The sequence below is a fragment of the Benincasa hispida genome, chromosome 1 (genome assembly GCF_027475165.1).
Source record: "Benincasa hispida cultivar pf3 chromosome 1, pf3_genome.v1.1, whole genome shotgun sequence".
NCBI classification, from domain to species: Eukaryota; Viridiplantae; Streptophyta; class Magnoliopsida; order Cucurbitales; family Cucurbitaceae; genus Benincasa; species Benincasa hispida.
Window position 1 is genome coordinate 15,706,964 of NC_143478.1, and position 22,827 is coordinate 15,729,790.

The 22,827-nt window shown below is 34.2% G+C and overlaps 3 protein-coding genes and 1 pseudogene across 5 annotated transcripts; 2 read left to right on the forward strand and 2 right to left on the reverse strand.

Moving 5' to 3' along the window:
• Nucleotides 1-652: 652 nt before the first annotated feature.
• On the forward strand, nt 653-3,521 carry LOC120069646 (uncharacterized). Its single transcript, XM_039021429.2, has 5 exons — nt 653-1,112; nt 2,474-2,588; nt 2,720-2,809; nt 2,931-3,029; nt 3,163-3,521. Exons 1-5 carry the CDS (start codon nt 1,045-1,047, stop codon nt 3,262-3,264), a joined length of 474 nt encoding a protein of 157 aa, XP_038877357.2. The 5' UTR covers nt 653-1,044; the 3' UTR covers nt 3,265-3,521.
• Nucleotides 3,522-3,931: 410 nt separating this feature from the next.
• ARP9 (actin-related protein 9) lies at nt 3,932-17,762 on the forward strand. Of its 2 annotated transcripts, none has more exons than XM_039021426.2 (22): nt 3,932-4,258; nt 4,357-4,429; nt 4,585-4,694; nt 4,782-4,841; nt 4,920-4,985; nt 6,841-6,943; nt 7,540-7,748; nt 8,214-8,334; nt 9,712-9,776; nt 10,222-10,311; nt 10,517-10,567; nt 11,392-11,523; nt 12,751-12,840; nt 12,931-13,001; nt 13,093-13,292; nt 13,383-13,426; nt 13,533-13,582; nt 14,410-14,455; nt 16,189-16,239; nt 16,934-17,080; nt 17,258-17,371; nt 17,454-17,762. In XM_039021426.2, exons 1-20 carry the CDS (start codon nt 4,256-4,258, stop codon nt 17,075-17,077), a joined length of 1,779 nt encoding a protein of 592 aa, XP_038877354.1. In that variant the 5' UTR covers nt 3,932-4,255; the 3' UTR covers nt 17,078-17,080; nt 17,258-17,371; nt 17,454-17,762. The 2 variants fall into 2 exon arrangements, with proteins under 2 accessions (XP_038877354.1, XP_038877353.1); XM_039021425.2 differs by having other exon boundaries at nt 17,258-17,324.
• Nucleotides 17,763-17,791: 29 nt separating this feature from the next.
• On the reverse strand, nt 17,792-18,929 carry LOC120069645 (enoyl-CoA delta isomerase 2, peroxisomal pseudogene; annotated as a pseudogene). Its single transcript, XR_016527246.1, has one exon. The product of XR_016527246.1 is annotated as an enoyl-CoA delta isomerase 2, peroxisomal pseudogene (transcript).
• Nucleotides 18,930-20,384: 1,455 nt separating this feature from the next.
• Nucleotides 20,385-21,500, reverse strand: LOC120069637 (enoyl-CoA delta isomerase 2, peroxisomal-like). Its single transcript, XM_039021419.2, has one exon. The coding sequence runs from the start codon at nt 21,325-21,327 to the stop codon at nt 20,608-20,610; it is 720 nt and encodes a 239-aa protein (XP_038877347.1). The 5' UTR covers nt 21,328-21,500; the 3' UTR covers nt 20,385-20,607.
• Between the last annotated feature and the right edge of the window lie 1,327 nt (nt 21,501-22,827).

Below are 22,827 nucleotides of genomic sequence, written 5' to 3' on the forward strand. Positions count from 1 at the left end.
TAAATCTTTAAAATTATAAATTTACTCAATAAACTTTCAAATCTTTTAAAGTCACATAGAAACAAATTTACGACTTCAAAATTTTATTACACATAAAATTCAAATATATATATACCATTTGACAAAAAAATCAAATTTATATTTAATATAGTTTTAAATAATCCGAATTATTCAACCCAAAATGTAAGGTTTGAGTAGTTTTGTTCCTGGGTTGGGTTTGGTTTGTTCATGGATTGACTTGAAAAAATTTGGATTAATCCAACCCAACCCAAATTTATTTATATATATATATATTTTAAAAGTTTGATTACTTTTATGGATTAATTTATGAATTTTTAATAATTTTTTTAAATTGTTATGATATTTGTTTTAAAATTTGTAATAAATATCATAGATATTTGGTATTTAACATTTGAATTTTATGAGATTTTAGTTATTAGACAAATTTACATATTTTTAATTAAAAAGAAAAGAATAAGTTGACGACCAAACCCAACCCATCACAGATATAGGTTGTTAACCTAACCTACTCGAATTTTAGGATTGGTCCAAAAAACACCCTTAATTTAATATATTAATTATTATTATTATTATTATTATTATTTTTGTAGAACTCTATTAATCTAAAAAGGTTACATCAAACATAAAATTTAGAAAGTTATATGTGTGGGGGTAATTTAACCTAAATCTTTTCAAAATGCGGAGATCAAAACTGAATGAATTTGAATTTTGTGTTCAAATTTATGTTCCAAAAGGGTTATTTATTTATTTAAATTTCTTTGAAATAATTCCAAAAGGCTTTTCATTTGGAGAGAGATTTACAATCGATTAGATTGTTTTAAATTTGAATTTTGACCGACCGGGTGGCTTTGAGTTGGATTTCACAATTTACAAACTGGAAATTCTGGTTCTGTGGGTCTCCCATTTGTAAAGGCACCGTGAGTATAAAATTTCTTCGTCACCTGAGCCGAAGCAGTTGCCGATCCACAACCGGGCCGAGATTAGCTTTCTCTGTTCTTCAACCTCGGACCAACATTAAGAAATATGGGGTTCTTCTCCTTCCTTGGACGGCTTCTCTTTGCCTCCATCTTCATCCTCTCCGCCTGGCAGATGTAAGTTCTCTCATATTCCTTTCTCAACCTTCAGATTCACTGGATCTGTAATCAATCGATTTCAATCTATATGTTTCTCCCACTTCGACTCTTTTATTGTTCTACGATTTTCTTGCTTTCATTCCGGAAATGGGTCTTTGGATTTTCTAATATATACATGCTTTTCTTCTTACTGTTTATATGCTCAGTGATTGTGTTGCTGTTGTGTTTCTGTTACGGAATTCTGCCTGGCTGAACTTTCTACTTCAAATGGGCGAGATTTATTAGGCCCCATTCATTTTCCTTCGATTATTTGTTTGTGATGGATTCTACACCGCTAGTGTCTAATTTTCATCGAGATTACGGACCATTTTATATCTAAAATTTACATTCTCTGGCTTTGGTTGAGAGTGGAGGGTTGAAAGTGTTTTCATGAGAAGCCATTGTTGCTATTGCTGAGATTTTATTAATTCCTGGCGTTGGTTTTGATATGAAGAAGGTTATACTTAAGACTTAGAGGGCACGTTTATTTCTGTAGGGGATAAAGTATTGATTTTATGCTTTCAAAATTGAATGAACTTTGTTAAACAAGGGGATAGAAGACAAATACATTGAAGATCTCCAATTTTACAATTTTATGTTTCAAGCCATTCTAGTTATGTTGTCTCACGCTGGTCGGATCTTGGTTCTTACTCCTTAATTCGAGGGTGAAACTTTCCATTAGCTAATCATGTAAACATGTTTTCAATTTTATAGTAATAAACTCGATATTTGATATCGAGCAGAAATGTTGTAGAAATGAACTCCCCTTGGATACTGATTAATTGGGGGAAAGTTCAATGACCATAGATTGGGGAACTCAACAGCCATAGATTGGCTGAGCCAATGCAAATAATAAATAGTCTGAAGGAATAGCTTAAGTCATAGCAATCACCCATTTAAGATTTAGTATTCTAGAGTTCTTTTCGTTTTTAAATCTAGTAGTAGGGTTAGATAGTTGTCCTTTTCATATCTAGACACTCACTATATCAAAAAGAAACCATGAGAAAGTTTTTTATGTAAACTTTTCTGTGCAATTGATCGTGCACATTAGGATCTTTTCCCCCTAGAATCTTTCAAAAATGTGGTTCCTGTGATTTTTTTTTTCGCACTTTCAACAATTTGGTCTCTCATCTAAATGTCAAAGAAATAGTTCGATCACTTGAGAGCTACACCATTCTCTGTGTCTCTAAAGTACATGCATGAATATCTCGAGCAATGCCTTGTTTGCCAGATGCATAATTTTTTATGAAAGCCATAAAAAAAAATGTTTTCTTTCAACTGTCTAGTTTGAAGGCAGGCCAAACTCAGCCTTATTGACTTTACACACATCCATTTATTAGGTTTAATGAGTTTGCCAATAATGGTGGGCCAGCAGCCGCGGAATTTTCTTCAAAGGTAGCTGTTTTGAGGAGAAACTTATCATCCAAGCTGGGGGTAGCAATACCTGATATTGATGTAAGGCCATGTTTTCCACCATCTGTTTGTCTCCAGTGTTGACTGCTGCTCTCTTCTTATTCACTATTTCAATGTTGACAATATGAGTACACTGTAACTTTTCTTTTTCAAACTTCGATAATTTACTGCAGGTCAGACACTTGGTTGCCATTTCTTTATCTCTTAAAGGGATTGGAGGCCTTCTGTTTGTTTTTGGCAGCAGAGTTGGAGCGTATCTCCTGGTAAGAATTCACCATGCTCAAAATTATAGCCGCAAGTATACATTTGTTGCCAACGTTTATATTTAGTGGGGGTCAATGTTGCTATAAATTTATGCACTAAGAAATTAGTCTTCTCTTTCAGCTTCTGCAATTGGCTATTATCACCCCGGTTTTTTTTGATTTCTTCAATTATAGCCCTCAGAAACCTTCTTTCGGTATCCTGGTGCCTGATTTCTTGCAGGTTTGTTGATGTGCTTTCTAACTGCGCCCCCCCCCCCCCCCCCCCCCCCCCCCCATCAGTTACATTTTAATAATCTCAGTTTACTTGTGAAAAAAAAAAAAAAAAAACTTATGGAATCCTATTTTCTTGGCAGCACGTTGCACTTTTTGGTGCTTTGCTTTTCTTCCTAGGGATGAAGAGCACAAGCCCGAAGAAGCACTCGAAAAAGAAGACACATAAAGCAAAAACACATTAGATTTATGGAAGAAGCAACGGTTGGCGATTGGATTAATTTGCTCTAGCATTCAGTTCTTAGATTTACACACATTTTCACCATTGATGCAAACAAGTTTTTTACTTTTCTTGTAGTCGGCTGTTCTCTTTTTCTAGGATATCTTCGTTTCATTGTTGTCCTCTGATGAGTTATTATTCAATTTGAGCTGCGGCATTCAGTCCTTTGTACTTCTCCACTTTGTGCTAGAATCAAATGGGCAATCTTCTTTATTAGTTCAACCATTCTAGAGTCGAAAATCAAACCTGACTTAGTAATCAGTGTGTTTTATCTATTCAGTTATACTTGAATCGATTTTGATGTGCTTATCTCAAATTTTATAGGATTTAAACCAAATGGTTGAGCTTAACCTCTTCTGCGTGCTCTTATCACTGCAGTTATTATGTCATTGCAAAGACAAATTGGTTATTGTAAATAGCATGTACTAATTTTTTTTTTTTGGGAATTAATATCACTCTTAAAGAAATAAGTAATAATTTAAACATTAGCCAATAAAATGGAGTAATGTATAATTTGCCCCTCATATAACGACAATTAGTTATGTTCCACGAGAAACTAAAATGAGAAGGGCATAGCCCATAATTAAATTTATATATGATTATAAATATATCATACAAAAAGTAATTCATTTACCTTCTTCCCGTATAATTTTACTCTTTCCATTGAACTCAATAGGAGAAATCTAATTTTAAAAGGAAAAGAATAGGAAAAGGCTCTCTAATTTTTTGAATAGCTGCCAAAGTGAGCATAAATCATGCAGCTTTTATTTTTAATTAGAAGGAATAATTCTGTAACCTTGTGTATATATATATATTAAAAAGAAAAAAATTCGTGCCAAAAAAAGAAAAAATATCTGGAACTAGTTACGGAGGTAACGGCGACTCACCGGACGTTAGTGATTAGCGCCAATTTGAGGTGTGCTCAGCTGCGCTGCAGCAAGACGAACGCCTTCGCCATGGTGAGGGCAAAGAACTGATCTCTGTATTATCATATTTTTCTCTCCTTTTATTTTCTGTTTACCCTTTTTGAATTGTTTCTTCGTTCTTCCACTCGCAGGATTACCTGAAATCAGTTGTACCTTCACAACTTATTTCCGAACGAGGTTCAAATTTGGTAGTGATAAACCCTGGTACTGCAAATTCGTCTCTCTCAGTTCATATTTGTTTTCTGTGATTCTGCTTCTCCTTTCCATCTTCGCAAATTCAAGTATCTACACTCTTTTTTTCACTGAGCTAATCATATTTTATATACTCTAATTGTTACGGTACTTCTTTGGGTGTAAAGGATCTGCAAATATTAGGATTGGGCTTGCATCGCAGGATGCTCCCTTTAATGTTCCTCATTGCATTGCTCGTTATACCAATCAAGTGCCCAAGAGAAATGTTCAAGATCAGGTTTAGAATACGTTTTAAGACGTTTACAACATTATCAATGTTATTTCAATCAACATTGACAAAAATTGTATATTTCTGGGGTTTCAGATGCTTAATTCACAAGTTACAACTGCACAGCACATGGAGCGGGAGAGGGCATATGATGTTGTGAGTGTCATGTGAGCTTTATATTCACATTAATGGAATTATTTCTTTGATTGGGTGTTCAATTTTGTCTGTCTCTAGATTGCCTCGTTGCTAAAAATACCGTTTCTGGATGAAGAGGTTGCTAACAGTTCTTTCCCGCGCAAGGTAGGCATACCATTGTTCTGGATTCGGAGTGGTAATGAAGTTAATTGAGATCTATTGCTTATTTATTGCAGCAATGTAACTTTCTCTGGCTATGTTCGATTTGCAACTTGAAAACACATTCTTGGTTTATTTTATACTCAGGGATACGATTAACTGAAGTGAAGTTTTTCATTCAACTGAATGAAAGCAATGTTTCTCATCACTTAAAAAAGCTGAAGTCCAATACTTTATAGAGATATGAAAAAGGGTAAATGTGTTAATGATAACTTATGGTATAAGAGAGCTTTCATGTAACGACCCCGAGTTCAGGAGGGGTACATGAATGAACTGATATCATATCCGAATGAGAGGGATCCTGAGGGCATGAAAGTATGGTTAAGAAAGACTTAAAGGAATTGAAAGTTACTAACTATACCAACAAGGTGCACCTTCCTTTTCGGTAGCTTAATCATAAGAATCCCAAAGTTAAGCAATGCTTAGCTTGGAGCAATCCTATGTTGGGTGACCTCCTGGGAATTTTCCTAAGATGTATGTGAGTGAGGACAAAACATGCTGAAAGGAACCCGTGTTGGTTTGTGGGGGATAACTTTCACATTTAGAAGCATTCGAGGCAAGTGAGGATGACGTATCCAGGTCGCAAGGGATGCAGGGGAATGCTGGGCCATCAGGGGTCGAATCTTGGGCCTGGGGTGTTACAAATGGTATCAGAGAGGAGTGGTTCGGGACAACCAAGCGGAAGCTGGTGGGCATGTAACGACCCGAGTTCAGGAGGGGTACATGAATGAACCGATATCACATCCGAATGAGAGGGATCCTGAGGACATGAAAGTATGGTTAAGAAAAGGCTTAAAAGAATTGAAAGTTACTACCTATACCAACAAGGTGCACCTTCCTTTTCGGTGGCTTAATCATAAGACTCCAAAGATAAGCGTGCTTAGCTTGGAGCAATCCTTATGTTGGGTGACCTCCTGAAATTTTCCTAGGATGCATGTGAGTGAGGACAAAGCATGCTGAAAGGACCTAGTGTTGGTTTGTGGGGACAACTTTCACTTCTAGAAGCATTCGAGGCAAGTGAGGATGACGTAGTCAGGTCATAGGGGAATGCCGGGGCCATCAGGGGCTGAATCCGGATTCCGAATCTTGGTCCGAATCCTGGGCCTGGGGTGTTACATTTCATGTTGCATCTCTAAAGCATATGGCATTCTAGTTTGAAAGACTAAGAAATGTGTAATAGACTATTTTGTGCTCATTTAGATCAACTAAATGGCATTAAGATGTAGAAGCATACAGATACAATTCTTTTTGTGTCTAATATAATTAGAAGACCACATTAGTTCTCTTTTTTAATCTCACTTACTGTCTATTCAAGTGCCGTTCTTATGTGTGTCATACTGTTAAAGTAAGCTGAATAGCAAACTGGCTAGTGGTTTTTTGGAGTGATGGAGTAGTGAAGCTCTTTGTACCTGAGAATCAAATTATTTGTTTATCTAATGAGACTATCTAGGATGCCTTTGAGTTTGCCGACATTATTAACCATCACATTGAAAATTTCTTTTTCCATTATAATATTGATATGCTTAACTTTACCTTACAAGAAGATAAATTACTTCACCTCTTCAATCCACAATCTGAATTTTCTTGCATGACATGCAATTCTTAACATAATTATTTCTTTTTGTGCCAAAAGAACAACTATTTTGTTTATCTCAGTAACAAATTCTAAAATTTTGCTATTCTGAATGCTGTAGTGCCCTGGATGGTTACTAAACATTCTCAAACTGAAGCATGAGAACTAATTAGGTGCAACTTACTGGAAAACAATGGTTTTATTCCTTCTCTTGTGAATGGTCTACAGATGGGACGAGTTGATGGGCATAATATGCATAATGGCAAGAAGGATACTGACTTTAGTTGGACAGACGTACATGAGAGGGACCCTACTTCGCCAGTGGCAGTGGGTAATAATCATTTAGTTAACTTTCCGTGCCTTTTCAAATACCATTAGCAGGCATGAAAGTGTTTATGTTGTGTCTTGCACTTCTTTTATTCATTTAAGATGCCAACAAAATTTGAAATTTTGATAAAGCCCTGAAGCATGAGGCTAAAATAAAATTTTAATCTTCTAAAGTCACTTTTTATGGGATGTGTTGTACCGATCCTTTATTCTTCATCATCTTCTTTGTAAAGCTAAATTAAATCTTGAATCTCGAAATTACTCTTCATGGGTATTGTGTGTTGAATTAGTCCTTATATTCTTCTAACTATTATCTTCACTGTCTTCTTCTTCCTTCAATGACAAAATAATTCTTGACATGTTCTCTGGATTCTTTGCTTTGCACTATTTGTATAAGTATTCGTATTCTTCATTGTCATCAGATCTTGAACATGCATTACAAGACAGCTCTGTAACATGTCTCTGACTTTTCTTTTAAAAAATTTCTTTCTGGGAATATGCAGATATTCTGATCATCTGCCCTCTCCACCATTGATTCAATAATGTATTTTGATAGCACATCAGATATTCTTCTGTAACCTTCATCAGTTGTTTTTTCAGAAAGTTCAAGCTCCAAGGATGTGAACCATGAGCCTTTGGACCAGCACGTAGATACTGATTCCAAGGAGCTTAGTTCTAGTGTAATCAAATATAGACAGTTTATTTGCGGTGAGGATGCTCTTAAAATATCACCCAGTGAGCCATACTGCCTGCACCGTCCTATTCGCAGAGGTCACTTGAATATCTCACAGTATTACCCTACGCAACAGGTATTGTCTCATGTGGGCAATATCTCTTGCCAGTAGTTTCTTCAAAATAGATGTACTATAGTATAAGCTTCCTATGCAACACTTGTGTTTTATGAATGGTGAAAGTTAGATTAGGATATAGTTATTTTGCTTTTCCTTTTAGGCATTGTCTGGGGAAGTTAAGCTGAATCGGTATGTACATCCATAACTGTACTTTGATAATAATGCAATTTCTGTCATTCATGATTGTACTTTGATAGTACCACATTTTCTGTCAATTATTCCACCACACTTGGGCAAATTTTAGTTTTCAAGGATTGGGGGGAAATGATAATGACCTGCAATATTTTATTTTAACAAATATCAACTCGCTCAGACGTATCTTAAAATCTGAATATGTGCAGACTTTAGATGAAAGGAGTATAGTTTACTGAAGCTTTCATGCGCTTCAGACATTATTTTGAAGGTTTATCTGGTACATTTCAGGTACTTGAGGACTTGCATGCTATTTGGGACTGGATTTTGATAGAGAAATTGCATATCCCTCATACTGAAAGAAACTTGTATTCTGCTATTCTAGTGGTCCCAGAAACATTTGACAACCGCGGTACTTTTCACATCTACAATTTTTCTGTTCTTATCATTTTGTGAATCTTACTTGGACAATCAAATGATCATCAAAACAAGTGAAATGAGTTTTGTAGCTCCCAAGGGGTAGCCGGTTGGCTAAGGCCTGTGATCTTTGAGTAAACCCTTCCTAGAGGTCTTGTGGTTGAATATTTGTGTGAGCTTAATAAGGAAAACTCTTGATGTCTCCAAAGTCTGGGCCTTGAGGCTTTGAGGTGGGCGCAGACTTTATTAAGAAAATAAAGTGAAACAAACTTTTTCAAAAGGTTAAATATCTTCTCTCCAAAGTTTAGGGTTATTTCATGGTCCCTAAAGTTCTTTTAGTTTGATTTTAGTCCCTTTAACTTTGCATAAAACATTATTTATCTTTGCCATTAATTTAGTACATGTTGTGGGTTCAGTGCCAGCTTCCTAAGTGGATCCAGATTTCTATTTAATGGTTAACATAAAATTAACATGAATGACTAAAATAGTTTTTTCTATAAAATTTTGGAACTGAAACAGAATTTTTGAAAGTATAGAAATGACGAGAAGTAAAATAGAACTTAATTCTCCAGTTAACTTTATAGGTTGTATGGTTGTTGAAAGTTGTTATTACCTTAAGTGAAAAACTTGCCTCAGTTATTTCTAGATATAAAGTTGGTAAATGGAGCAGGTATGGGAAATATGTTTGGAGCTGGAGAAGATTCTCATTACTTATCCCGAACCAGCATCTATTCCCATCCTGATGTATAATAAATATGTAATGATTTTGGGTATGGGCACAATTTCTTAAATTTTAAGTGTATTGGTATCCATTACTGATTTTATTATTTTTTTCCATGATTAAACTGAATTATTGGACCGTGGAGATGATATTTTTTCGAAATTTGAATGATCTTGCATGGTATATAACTGGCAAAATAATAGGCATCAATAATATGCAAGAAATCCATATTCAACCACCAGGTATTCCATGTTTTTTTTTCCCTAATGAGTAATGATGTAGATGTATCATATTATTTTATGGTTGAATGTCAGAGGTTGGTCCTGGATTGCTGACCACACTTTACACCATCTCTACTTTTGGATTTACATAGTTAAACTTCGACATTTTACATTTTTTAAGTACGTCTTCTCTGATTTGCTTAGTTCTTGTTTGTCATTGTTTCTGCCTTACTTGCTAGGGAACCTTTTATTTTATTGAAGTCATCCTACTTCTTATCATGTGAGGTTGTGATACTTTAAAGACCTGAAGCTTGTGTGTGTGTTTTTCCTCTCTAGTTCCCTTGTTTGCTTATGACAGCATTCTTTAAAACAACTTTGAAGTCCAATTAGGGAAAAAGAATTAACCAGCTTCTTTACTTGGTACCAACAGAAATAAAGGAGATGTTGACAATAGTATTGCGAGATTTGCGGTTTGGTTCAGCAGTGGTTCATCAGGTAAGGGCCTAGTTTCTATTAAGCATGCAGATATGTAAATATGTAGTACATCCTATTCGTATAATGTTCATGATTGCAATTCCTTTTGAAATGCGCGTAGTGACGTTTTATACAGTGAATTGGCTCTTTAAGTCATGAGAATACGATCTGTAGAATCATCGACTCTTGTGTGTATTTGCACATTGATTTTCTGTATATCCTCGTGTTCTTTCAATTTTTTAAAGTACTTGTAAATTCCAATAAATCCAAACTTTTAATAAGATCTAGAACTTAAAATGTTTGTATTATTCCTTTAAGTTTATGTCATAAGTCTACTTTTGACTCAAATTTTCTTGTCCTTCAATTATGCACATCACGTAGGTAATTGATTTTTCTGTCTATTTGCTACGGGTTCCTTATTAAATGATTTTATTTTTATTTTTATTTTTTATTTTGGTTGTCACAGGAAGGGCTCGCTGCAGTTTTTGGGAATGGACTATCTTCAGCATGTGTTGTTAACATGGGAGCACAGGTGACAACAATTATTTGCATTGAGGTAAATTCAATTTTTTCTAACCTTCTTTTGAGGGAGGGAGGGAGGGAGAGAGAGAGAGAGAGAGAGAGAGAGAGAGAGAGAGAGAGCTGGTTTTGCATATTTTGAGTATCACAATATTTGATATTTTATTTTTGAATTATAGATGCTTTTCCTGAAGTATTAAATATTCACATCTACTTGTAATTGTTCATCTTTTGGTGTCTAGGATGGTGTTGCCTTGCCCGCCACAGCAAAGACTTTGCCTTTCGGTGGAGAGGTTCGTTTGTTTCTTAGTTGCTACAAATATGTGTTTCGTTGAAAGTGAGCATTAGTATGGTATTAGAAATCTGGAAGCTCCAAAGTTTAGGCCTACTTTGATAACTATTTGGTTTTTGAAACCTATTGATTTCTTTGTTTTGTTAACTTTTTTGGAGTGTTTTCAAAAACTAAGCCAAGTTTTGAAAACTATAAAAAATAATAGTAATAATTTGAAAACTTGTTTTATTTTTGGAATTTGGTTAAGAATTCAAATGTTTTGTTAGAAAGTATAAAACCGCGGTAAAAAAGTTGTAAGAAAACAAGCACAATTTTCAAAAATTAAAAAATCCAAAATCCAAATCGTTATCGAACAGGACTTTAGTTATTTGACCCGGTATCATAATCATTTGGTTTTTGAAATTATGCTTGTTTGCTCGTAAATATATTTTCAGTAGTTTGCATCTTTTTTAACGAATCATTCGAATTCTTAATCAAATTCCAAAGAATTAAACAAGTTCTTAACACTTTTTTCCCCTAAAACTTTGATTTGATTTTGGAAACACTCCTAAAATTTAGACAACATAATATGTGTGTGTGTGTATGTATGTATGTGTATGTGTATGTGTATATATGTGTATATATGTGTATGTGTATATATATGTGTGTGTATATGTGTATATACATGTGTGTGTATATATATTTAAAAAAATGGAAGTAGTGTCTATAGGCTTAATTTTAAAAAACCAAATGATTATCAAACGAGCCTTGACTATTTTTTCTCAACGACATCTGTGATGAAATTTTACTATTTTACTATTCTACTTATTCAGTAGGTGTTTTCAGGACTTATCTAGATGCCTCCTGTGGACTCAAAGGCATCACCAAACTTGGCCACCAATTCGTACTGACATCTTGTCGAAGCCTGTAGATCTTCTGATGCTTAATAGGCTGAAAGAGTCATACTCTGAAATTAGGGTGAGTTTGACCATCTTTTCTGTGTCTGCAATAGTATAGATATGAAAGTTATGTTCTTGAATAATTGTTGTCTCCTTGAAAGTTTTGCAAATTTTTTCATAATTATCTTTCTCTTGGAAGATGTTTGAACTTCGAATTCTGTTTGGGTGTGCTTCTGTATGTTAGTTTAGAGTTATTTATATCCGAATCAGCTTTCACTCTTGACTATTCATGAATTGATAATTTAGAAAACTACATGATATCCAAGAAAACAAAAAGTAAATTTGTTTCCAGAAAGTGTTCTGCCAAAGAAGTTATCTACATAAAAAAATAATAAAACACAAACACACACACACACAATTTAAATACGGTAACCTGTTTCTAAGAGTAGCTTAAAAAATCCAAACAGCCCCTTGACCTCTAGTATCTTCACACTTATTATTCATTAATACACTACACTCTTATAAGTCTTCTTCTGCCCCTAGTATATGATAGGATTGTTATTAGAGTATTGTAAGGGAATATTAGTAATTAGTTAGGAAGGTACTCTTCTTTTAGATCTTTTTTCCCGTGTATTCTACCAACTCCTCAATGAAAGAAGTTGTTTTCATAAATAAAAAAAATAAGTTAGGAAGGTAGTTATGGTATTAGGTTGTAAATAGATTGGGTGGTAAAGAGGAACACTGGCAATATTTTGATGAGTAAATTGGGGCTTGAGAGTGATCTCAAGAGGGGAGAGTCCAAAGTACTTGAAAATATTTGGTTTCTATTAACCAAAAAAAAGAATATCATAACTTCTACATTGCGTTTGAATTTATGGTTAAGGGCTCCTTTGCAATGCAGTGATTTGTAATATTTTTCCACCGACTCCATGCTGTTCCTATTTTCCTCTGTAGCAAGATTTCATGTACCTTCACTTTATTTTCCAGTAATTTGCAATAGATGCAGATGTCTCAGGTCTTCAAGAAGAAAAATGATCATAAAGGATATCACATAGAATTGATTTTAATGCATTTTGTTGTTTCCAATTCCATATTATGAACCCGCTCATTTGTATTTCAAGGATATGCTATTGGAAAGTTAGTGATGGAGTATTTGATAAAAATGCTTAGTTACGTAAAGTTGAGATACATCATGCTCATGAAACAATCTTTCAAGGACTTCCGTGTATATTTCACAGATGTTGCCTTTAATTGATGCCCTTGGATTTAGATAGATTTCCTCTTATCATTTGGTTTCAATTGACAGGAAGGGGAGGTCGATGCTGTTGCTGTAGTACATTCATATGAAGAAGGCGCCCCTGCTGGTTCTCATAAAACAAGACTCACTGCGCTTAATGTGTGCCTTCGTAATGATTTCATTTTTTATTTAAAGAACATCTATTAGGAAGATCATTTATCATGATCTCTCCCCCTTCTCCTCCTCCAGGTGCCACCTATGGGCTTGTTCTTCCCAATGCTATTGGTTCCAGATGTGTATCCACAAGCACCCCGTGCATGGTCAGTTATTGATAATCATATTCGACTAGTTTTCATGTCAAAATATAGCTGTATGATGACTATTCTGATAATTTGGTGATGATATTTTTAGGTTTCATGACTATGAGGATATGCTGGAAGAGACATGGCAGACAGAGTACTCCAGAAGACCTGATGTACCGGATAATGTATATCCTGGCGTTAATGTTAATTTCCCAATGTGGGATAGCTACCCGGTTTATGCAACTAAGCCAAAGAAAGAAGAGAAAGTCGGCCTTGCTGAAGCTATTGTAAACAGTATCCTGTTAACAGGTATGCTTGTAGCCTTGCACGTATATACATCTATTCTACCAGTACCAGAATGTGAGATTTTAATAGTTAAGCTCCTTGATTACCGAGCAGGGCGGATTGACCTCCAAAGGAAACTGTTCTTAAGCATACAGTTAGTAAGTTTCTTATTATAAAGCTTTGAATCTCAGTTTTAAGTTTATGAAGTTCAAATTTCATATATTTGATATGGGCAGGAGGTAGTAATATTGTTTTGGGCTTTAGGTAGGTGGGGTGGCTTTGACAAGAGGTCTTATTCCTGCAACGGAGGAAAGGTTTGTTGTCTTAAGCTTAAAGGGCATTTGTTATTTCATGTTTCATTAATCTCATATTGCTTGTACAAATAGGCATCAAAGAATGTCAATTGTTTCCATATTCTAGATGGGAATTAGTTTCTTGGATAAGTTTGAATTTGGAAACTCAGTGAACGATTGTTCATTCATCAATATGGTATCAATTTGATACCATAAAAAAGAAATGTTTGGCTGAGTTCCTTTTACAACTGTTCAACATTCCAAAGTTGAGCACTAAGCAAGGACGCTATTGCAGTTGGATATGGTTCACTTTATGGATGAGGACAATTGCATAGAAAGCTTCATTCTAGAAGCTTAAGTTCTCCGTCTGAATGGTTATTATCTAGCTTTAATTAATTTGTTACATTTAAGTCGTACCAAACTGTTCTAACTTCTACCAGAAAGTTATAGCTTTAGGTAGTAGGCATATTTTCATTCAAATTAAATGAGCGAGCTTTTTTTTTTTTTTTTTTTTTGTTTATGATGCTTGTTTTGTTGACAAATATATAATTTTTTGGTTTAGGCTGAACCTGTGAGGACTAAATTTGATTGATCAGTTTGGCATATTATGTAGGCTTGGATTTCCCCTTGTATTCTTTCATTTTATTTTTTCCTAATGAAATTTGATGTTATGAGATGGAAAAAAATGATTTTTCAGTTTTGTTGCTTTCATGGCAGCTATTTGGAAAAATGGCAGTATCTCTGCATCCTTGTCATTTCAGTGTCCGAAGTACCTATTGCCAGTGATCTTCTACTGCTAGATAATCTAATGCCCTTGTATATGTTTCTATCTTTGTTTGCCTTTGCAGAGTCTTGCATGCAATTCCTTCAAATGAAGCAATAGACACTGTTGAGGTTAGACTGTATAGTTCATGGCCACTTCGTTGTGTCTAATTCATTCTCTTTTAATTTGGAAATTTGTTATAACACTTATCCAGGACATTTTTATACTAACAAGTAAAAAAATTATCATATGCTCCCATTCAAAGTTAAATTTGATGGCACAACTCTAGCGAGAGGGGGAAGCATTGGGGAGATCTTTGGCATTCTCTGGATGGGAGGGGCCTAAGATGGCTTCCTCACCATCCACCTCCTAATTCATTCTGTCTCCGTCAAAATTCTTGTTTGATACCTCAGGGTGGGGATGCCCTATGAGAAATCTGCGTGGATCATGTTTCTTCACGAGGATTCTCAATACGTAGAGTTAGGAACTTTAGAAAAAAGGTTACTTTTACCCCCTGTACAAGTGAATAAATATTAACAGTAAATAAATGATAAATCAATAGAAAATTTTTCCGAGAACTAAGCAACAAAATCATACAAAGCTCAACCAACATAATACTAAAGATCAAGCTACAAAAATGTTCAAACCAACCATGAAATCGAAACCTAGTCATAGGATCAAAAAGTAAAATGTTTATACTAAACTGCAAATTGTCCAAGTCTGGCTAAAAAGTAATAATCCAATACAACCAGATAAATCAATATACACAAAATAACCACGTTGAACCACAAAAATGGCCGATGCTAATCACAATCGAGAAAATGAAGAGGCTGATGGGGAATATTAATTTCAGTTTGGTCTTTTATGTCCTATGTGGTGTGTTCAATACAAGGAACTAGCGGAGAATGTAAACCAGTCTTGATAGTGTATGTTTTCAGATAAGTTTTGGTCGAGATTCTAGCAATATTTGGTGCGTCATTGGCCCCCCAAGTCAGGATTGTTGACTGCGAGGCATTGCTTTCACAAGTCGGTTAATTTCTTATTTTAGCGCACCTGTCTGGAGGGAATCAAAGGGTGTTTCAAAATGAGGTAGGGGTCTTAGGAGGTTTGGAGTATAGCTTACGTCAATATTTTCCATTAGGTGCTTCTTCTAATTCGGATTTTCTTTCACCTTATAGTCACCATTGTAATTTTTTGGGTCATTTTGTGGCTCCAGGTCTTTTCTTCTCATCTCATTATTTTTATTTAAAGATATTTTCATTTTGAAAGAAATAAAGGATGGTTGTAATTTGTAAAGATATAAGAGGATTATACCCGCAAGGATAAACAAATTAAACTAAGCGGTATAAAATGAGACTAAAAACAGAAATGTAGCCTATATATTTCTAGGCAATGGTCAAATTATAAATCGACGTATATTATAAAGAAGAAGCATGATACCCCCTGGCGGGCAACCGCCAACACTACACAAATAATTTTTTAAAAAAGAAAATGAAAAGAAAAGATAAGAGAAGAGAAGAGAAAATTACAAAAATAACAATAACAATAACAATAATCTAGAATACAATGACAAATACTATAACTAAATAGATTATAGTTATGATAATTATTGCCTATTTCTGACTATAGGCAATAGTTAGTCAAGTTCTGCTATAAATCAGACACCTGCTTTGGAACTATAAGCAAAGATTATAGATGTCATTGCTTTCAGATTTTTCATAGCTAAAAGACTATTAGCAAAGGTTCTAGGAATCTCGAAATTTTGATACTCTATGTTTCCTGCCTGTTTATATTGAATTTATTACCATGTTAATAGGAGATTATATCTGACCTCCTATACGATTGAACGATTTGTTCTGAATAGGTATTGCAATCAAGAACAAACCCTTCTTTTGTATCATGGAGAGGTGGAGCGGTAAGTTGAATTGCATTAAAATATTTTAAATTTGACATCTAATATTATTATTTCATTTTGCGTTTTCCCTACATCACAATGTAATCCATTTATAAGAATGAACTTGTTAAAATCTAAATGATCTGATAGCTAAAAAGCTTAAGGGTTGTTTGGGGTGCTGAGATGATATAAAATGTGGGGAGTTCTGATGTCTGGAGAGTTTTGATGTCTGGGGAGTTCTGATCAAGTATGAACAATCGAGTATGATCGAGTATGTTCAAGCGTTGAGATGATATATGATACACTGAAGGAAAATGACGGTGAGATACGAAATACGTTCTGAAAATGGGCCCACATACAATTAAAATCGGTGAGATAGGATAATGGGCCTCAAAACACTGAGATGATATAGGATGTGGGGATATACCATCTTATGTTGGATACCCAAACAATCCCTTAGGGACAATTTCTCTATACATAATATGTCGAGTAAAGGAGATAATACACCGTGTGGAGTGTCTTAAATTGTCAGATATCCTAGCTGCAGCAGAGTTTACGTAGATCCATTCTTAATGTGTGTGTTTGAAGTGAATAAATGCTCATAAAAGTTATCATTCTTCGAATGAGAAAAGTGGCTAGTTGAAAAGGATACATGAACCAAATACCACCTTAATCCATTAGGATAATAGAATAGCATATGTCAACAATGTGACAGATTATTGGAGTGCTTGATTTTGGGCGGGATGCTTGGATACATCGTGAAGACTGGATTAACGGTGGAATATTTACTGGAAGTGGCAGAAAATACAAGGATTCTTACTATCTTCAAGCACAAGCGATGTGCTACATGAATTCCTAAAAGGTGACCTGTTTCTGCTATTTGCTACTCTGAACACAAACTTCTCAATTTTTAGGCCACTTGTATAGATGAAATTGGGCTTACAAGCCTGTAGAACTTGATATAACTTTAACTTTAATATGCTCTATCATTATTATTACATAATAAAATTTCTGAAACTTGTCGTGTTTCTTATTGCAGATGATAATCTTTTCTAGCGTTCAGAATCTAACCAATTCTTGCTCCAACCAGAAAGGAGTCAACACAGGTTTTCATTTGTAAATTTTCTCTACTGCAAATATGTACTGAAATGATGTCAGTCCTTGTGCTTTTTGAGTTTTTTTTTTTTTCCTTTTAATGATCTTTATGATTAAATGTTTAAATTATATAATTTTAGGGTGAAGATTAGGGTCAATTCGGGAATGGAGCCCTTATCCTTATACTGAAGCAATAATTCCGGGTGGTAAAGATTGGAGAATAGAAAATTGCTCTTGCTCATCTGAGTATAGTTTAAAAAAATGCTCGAGTTAAATATGTTTCATTTGAGTTTGTATTCATTTTAACTTGTGGTGAGGCGAGAATGATACACAGTAAGAGAAAATTCTAATTGGAATTACAGGAATTGTATCATGATTTTCATTAACAACCACAACATAGGATATTGAAGAAGATTTAATGATATGTTCTAGTTCTAGTTCAATGATCACGGCGGTATGTCATTTCTTTGGTAAGTACTGAGGTTCAACTTTTCACTTATTGTGTATATATTTATGAAATTTATAAACATACAACTGAACTGGACTGAGATTCCAATTTCTCTCAGCCAATGTATCGATACATATGGCTTTAGGAACTTAAATTCATACCATATTACCTTCATCTTTCATAGTTTAGAAATGGATATGGCTTTCCCCGTTAACCCAAGCACCTCAGAGACCTCGGGATACAAACTTCTCCTGACTTTAGCATACACTTCCCCATCCCAATTTCTTCCAGCCAGCTGCTCCCCAAGCCGCACTGCAGCGTTCACGACGGCGTCCTGGCCTTGGTGCGCTGATTCCACGACACCCATTCTCACTGCTGCTTCACCTCCCACTTTCATCCCCCTCAGGATGAGGTCGCGCACAGCCAAACTGGAGCCTATCTTGGACTTAAACAGAGCCATAAAGTAATCCGGTAGAGTTAGACCCAGATCCAACTCACGCATGTACAGCACGCCCCGATCGCTCCTCATGATCAGATAGTCGTGGCTCAGCGCCAATGTAAAACCGGCGGCAGCGGCGTGTCCTGTAATGGCAGCAATGGTAGGCATAGGAAGGGAAAGGAGTTCGGCGACGACGGGCTTGAAGATGTCGATTATGTGGTTTAAGCGATCACGGGCAGCAGAAACAGAGCCGGCGGTAAGGGCCCAGGGGAGATCAAAGCCGTTTGAGAAGAATTTTCCGTGGGAAGTTGTGATGAGAACCGAACCAGGGAAGGCTTGTGCCTTGACTTGTGAAAGAGCTTTGAGGATGGAGTTGATTAAGGATGGGCCGAGGCGGTGGTCATCGTTGCCGATTAGAGTTAGAATAAAGAAATTGCCTCGCTCCTCCACTGTGCACATTTTCAAATGGTAAATTAATTGGCCTCCGCTCTCGACTCGACTCGACCCGACCAAAATCCACTTCCTCAGTTTATCTTCAAATCAAAACAGCTTATGTCTATACAATTGGACAAAAATATCTTTCTTCCATTTTATCTTCAAATAAAAGTAGTCTTTTCACAAAAATATCTGTGTTTGTCGATTTTATTTAATCCTTTGCAAATACATATCCAATATACTTATTCATTGTCGGCTTATTTATTTATTTATTTATTTATTTATTTTTTGTGATTATCAAATATAAGCACGATATGGAACGACTTGTACAAGATTTGAAAATAATTTGTGATTTCTGGTTTCATGGGGATTTTAGGGACTGTTATATGACTCACATCTTTAGATTGTCAGGTTTATTAGTAAGATTTTTATAGATATTTTGAAATATTTAGATTATTATGTTTGTTTTAAGGAAATTCCTTCCTTAGGAATGCTTTAAATTTAAGTAATGTTTTATTTATACATTGATTTAATATTATTTAAATTTATATAACATTTTTACTTATATTAATTAAATATCATATTTTTAAATAAAATTAGTTTATCGAAATAACTAAACATAAAAAGTGGTTAAATAGAGTCAATTGTAAATATAGGAAAATAGGAAAATTTAGATATAGTTTCTGAAATTTATCGGATTAATTAGAAAATGAGGGTGGTTTTGAAAAAAAAAACAGTGAAACGGGGTGGGTTTTTTTTTCTTTAGCGAAGAGTTTTTCTTCAAGCTTGGAATGCGTATCCTCATCCCACGCATTCTTTATGAGGTGGGACCCACATAATAATGGAAGATGGGCAACGTGGCTAGCTTATTTACAAATATAAAAAAATAGTTAATGTCTCGCTTGGTAATCATTTTATTTTTATTTTTATTTTTAAATTAAATATAATGATTAAATTCTTGAGTAAATTTTTTTGTAGTGTTCAAATTTTGGCTTGATTTTTTAAATCATTGATAAAAAAGTAGAAAACAAAAGAAGAAATTTAGGGATAGAAGTAATATTTATAGGCTTAATTTAAAAAAAAAAAATAAAAAGTCAAACGATTACCTAACAAAGCCTAAAAATTTTCATTTCGATGTTTTTGTCATTTTGCTATATTTAAAAATATTTAGCGATTTTTCATTTAAAATAATTTATCTAAAAGTTAATATAAATATTGTAGGATCACAACCCTAAAGAAGATGAATAAGGTATTTTTCAAACTAATGAAAACTTTTTTTTTTTTTTTGTAAGTGGACTCAATTAAATAAATTCATAAATTTTTTACTAACAATTAATTTAAACAAAAATTTCATACAAATGTATTTGCACCAAAATGACTAATAAAGTGACATAAACAAATTCATGAACATATTGTAGCAAATAATTTTATGCAGTGAAACAAATTAATAAATTAATTACAAAATTAAATAGGAGATAACATAATTTAATTTTTAAAAAAAAAATAGTGAAGAGACGCACCCCCATAAAAGGACAAAAAAAATTACCCCTTTTTTTTTTTTAAAAAAATATACCTTATCTTTCCCAAAACCTGAATTTATTAGTGTAAATAAATTAAGGTGTTATTAAATTTAACTAAAGTTTATCCTGGGTTTATGTATATATAGCTAAATATTAGAATTTAAGTTCTCGAGAAGAAACAAAAACACCCAAATTTCTGGCAGAAGAAGCAAAGAGAAACGTACGGGACTGGTCAGATCGATATTTTCATAGACGATAGCCAGCTGCCGGCGTCCGGATAAACAATTTTCCGGTGACCCATAAACATACACTCTTCACCAGATTTTCAGATGACGAAAAACAATCGATTTATAATACAGACGGCATCAAGAAATTTATTCTAATCTCGAAATTCGCATCCTAAAATAGCATACATAACATAATAACTGAGACGAACAATCAATTTTCAATACTCATAGCTTGGAAATCGATATGACCTTTTCCGGCAATCCAAGCAGCCGAGAGATCTCTGGGTAAAGACTTTTCCTAATTTCCGCGTAGGGTTCACCGTTCCAATTTCTTGCCCCCAACTGCTCCCCAAATCGTACGGCAGCCTCCATGACGCCGTCCTCGCCGTCGTGCACCGATTCCACGATCCCCATCCTCACCGCTGCTTCGCCTTTCACTTTCATTCCCCTCAGGAGCACATCGCGGCGGACGGAGCTCGAGCCGATCTTCGATTTAAACAGCGCCGTGAAGTAATCGGGCAGACTTAGCCCTAGATCTACTTCGCTCATGTACAAAACGCCTAGATCCCTCCTCATGAACAAATAGTCGTGACTGAGGGCTAACGCGAAGCCGGCCGCGGCAGCGTGGCCGGCGATGGCGGCGATGGTGGGCATGGGGAGAGAGAGGAGTTCGGCGACGATGGGCTTGAAAATATGGACCATATGCATGAGGCGGTCAGCGGCGGCTGAAACAGAGCCGGCGGCTTGAGCCCAGGAGAGATCGAAGCCATTAGAGAAGAATTTGCCATGGGAAGTAGTGATGAGAACAGAGCCTGGGGAGGCTTGGGACTTGACTTTGGAAAGAGCTTCGAGAATGGAGGCGATGAAGGAGGGGCTGAGGCGGTGGTCGTCGTCGCCGGTCAGAGTTAGGATGAAGAGATTGCGTCGCTTCTCGAGTGTGCACATTTTTGGACCTCTACATTCAATCAATCCATCATCGGTTTCCTCTATTTATATTCAAATGGAAAATAGCGTTTGATCCAAAATTAACGCAATCTTTTTATCTTCACTTTTATCAAATTTATCTTTAAATTCAATCCCGATGATTGTTACAAATTTTATCTTTCAAGTTCAAAAACTTGATTTAAGTGTCGGGATTTTTTCTTTTTTCTTTTTTTATTTTATTTACTTTTTTTTTTATTCCAAATTTGGAGGCATTTTATAAAAACTAGTTCGATACTACGGTCGTGTAAAGATTTAATAATACAACGTTAATTTACTAATAGGAGAGTTTTATTCTTTAAATAAGTCATGAAAAAATACTTGTAAAATTTTGGATGTTTGGTGAGAAAAAATAATAATTATTTTAATTAAGTTTAAAATGTATCATTAAAAATATATAAACTAAATAGGTTTAAAACAACATATAAACTATAATATTTTGTACTATTTTTTTTTATATAACAAAAGTGTGATAGCCATCGATTTGATTATCTTTTTAATTTTAAAATTTAATTTAAAAAAAAATTTAAAAATTAAGTCTATGACACTACTTCTGCCTCTAAGTTTCCTCTTTTATCCACTTTTTACTAATGGTATAAAAAATCAAACCAAGTTTTGAGAACTAAAAAAATAGCTTTCAATTTTTTTTTTTTTTTTAATTTTTAGAATTTGGGTAAGAATTCAACCATTGTGCACACATCGTCGTAAAAAATGTGGACGAAATAAGCTTAATTAAAAAAAAATAAAATAATTATCAAACGGGGCCTAAAAGATACCTAGCAAGAAAATTAAAGGTGAGAAAAAATACAGATGATGTTAACCATTTTTATATATAAAAAATGAATATGGATATAGAGTTATAAAAAAAATAAAAAATAAAGCAAAATAATTCAAAATTTTAAAATTAATTCTAAAAATAATAAAAGGAGATGAGATAATGGATGTAAAAGTTGAGGGTTTAACTTAGCCCATATAGATTTCAAATACTAATTTGAAGTTATTTTGAATTAGTTAATGTGCTAAGCAAACTTTTTGCATTTGTTAATATGGTCGTTGATAAAAAAAAAAAAAAAAATTAATACAAATTTAATGTAAAAATTTGAAAAGTAAATCTAAAAATGATTTAAAAACAATAAAAACTAAGTTTTAAAAGGATAAATGGAGGGTGTTACGAATAATTTAATATTTACAATCAAAATAAAAATACAAAGAGGCAAATCTTTTTATTATATCTTTCTAATTTTTATTTTTTAACATTTTAATTTAAAAAATATTTTTCTATCAAAACCCTAAAAACTTAAATCTAAAAAAAATACAAAAACTTGTAGAAAATAGTAAAAATTATTATTAACCAGTAAACTAATTCCTGTGCTTTACAAAAATTTAAAAGTGAAAAAAAAAAACTACAAAAGCATAAAAATAATCAATCACCATCTTCTTCGTTACTTTGTCAACCTCTAAATT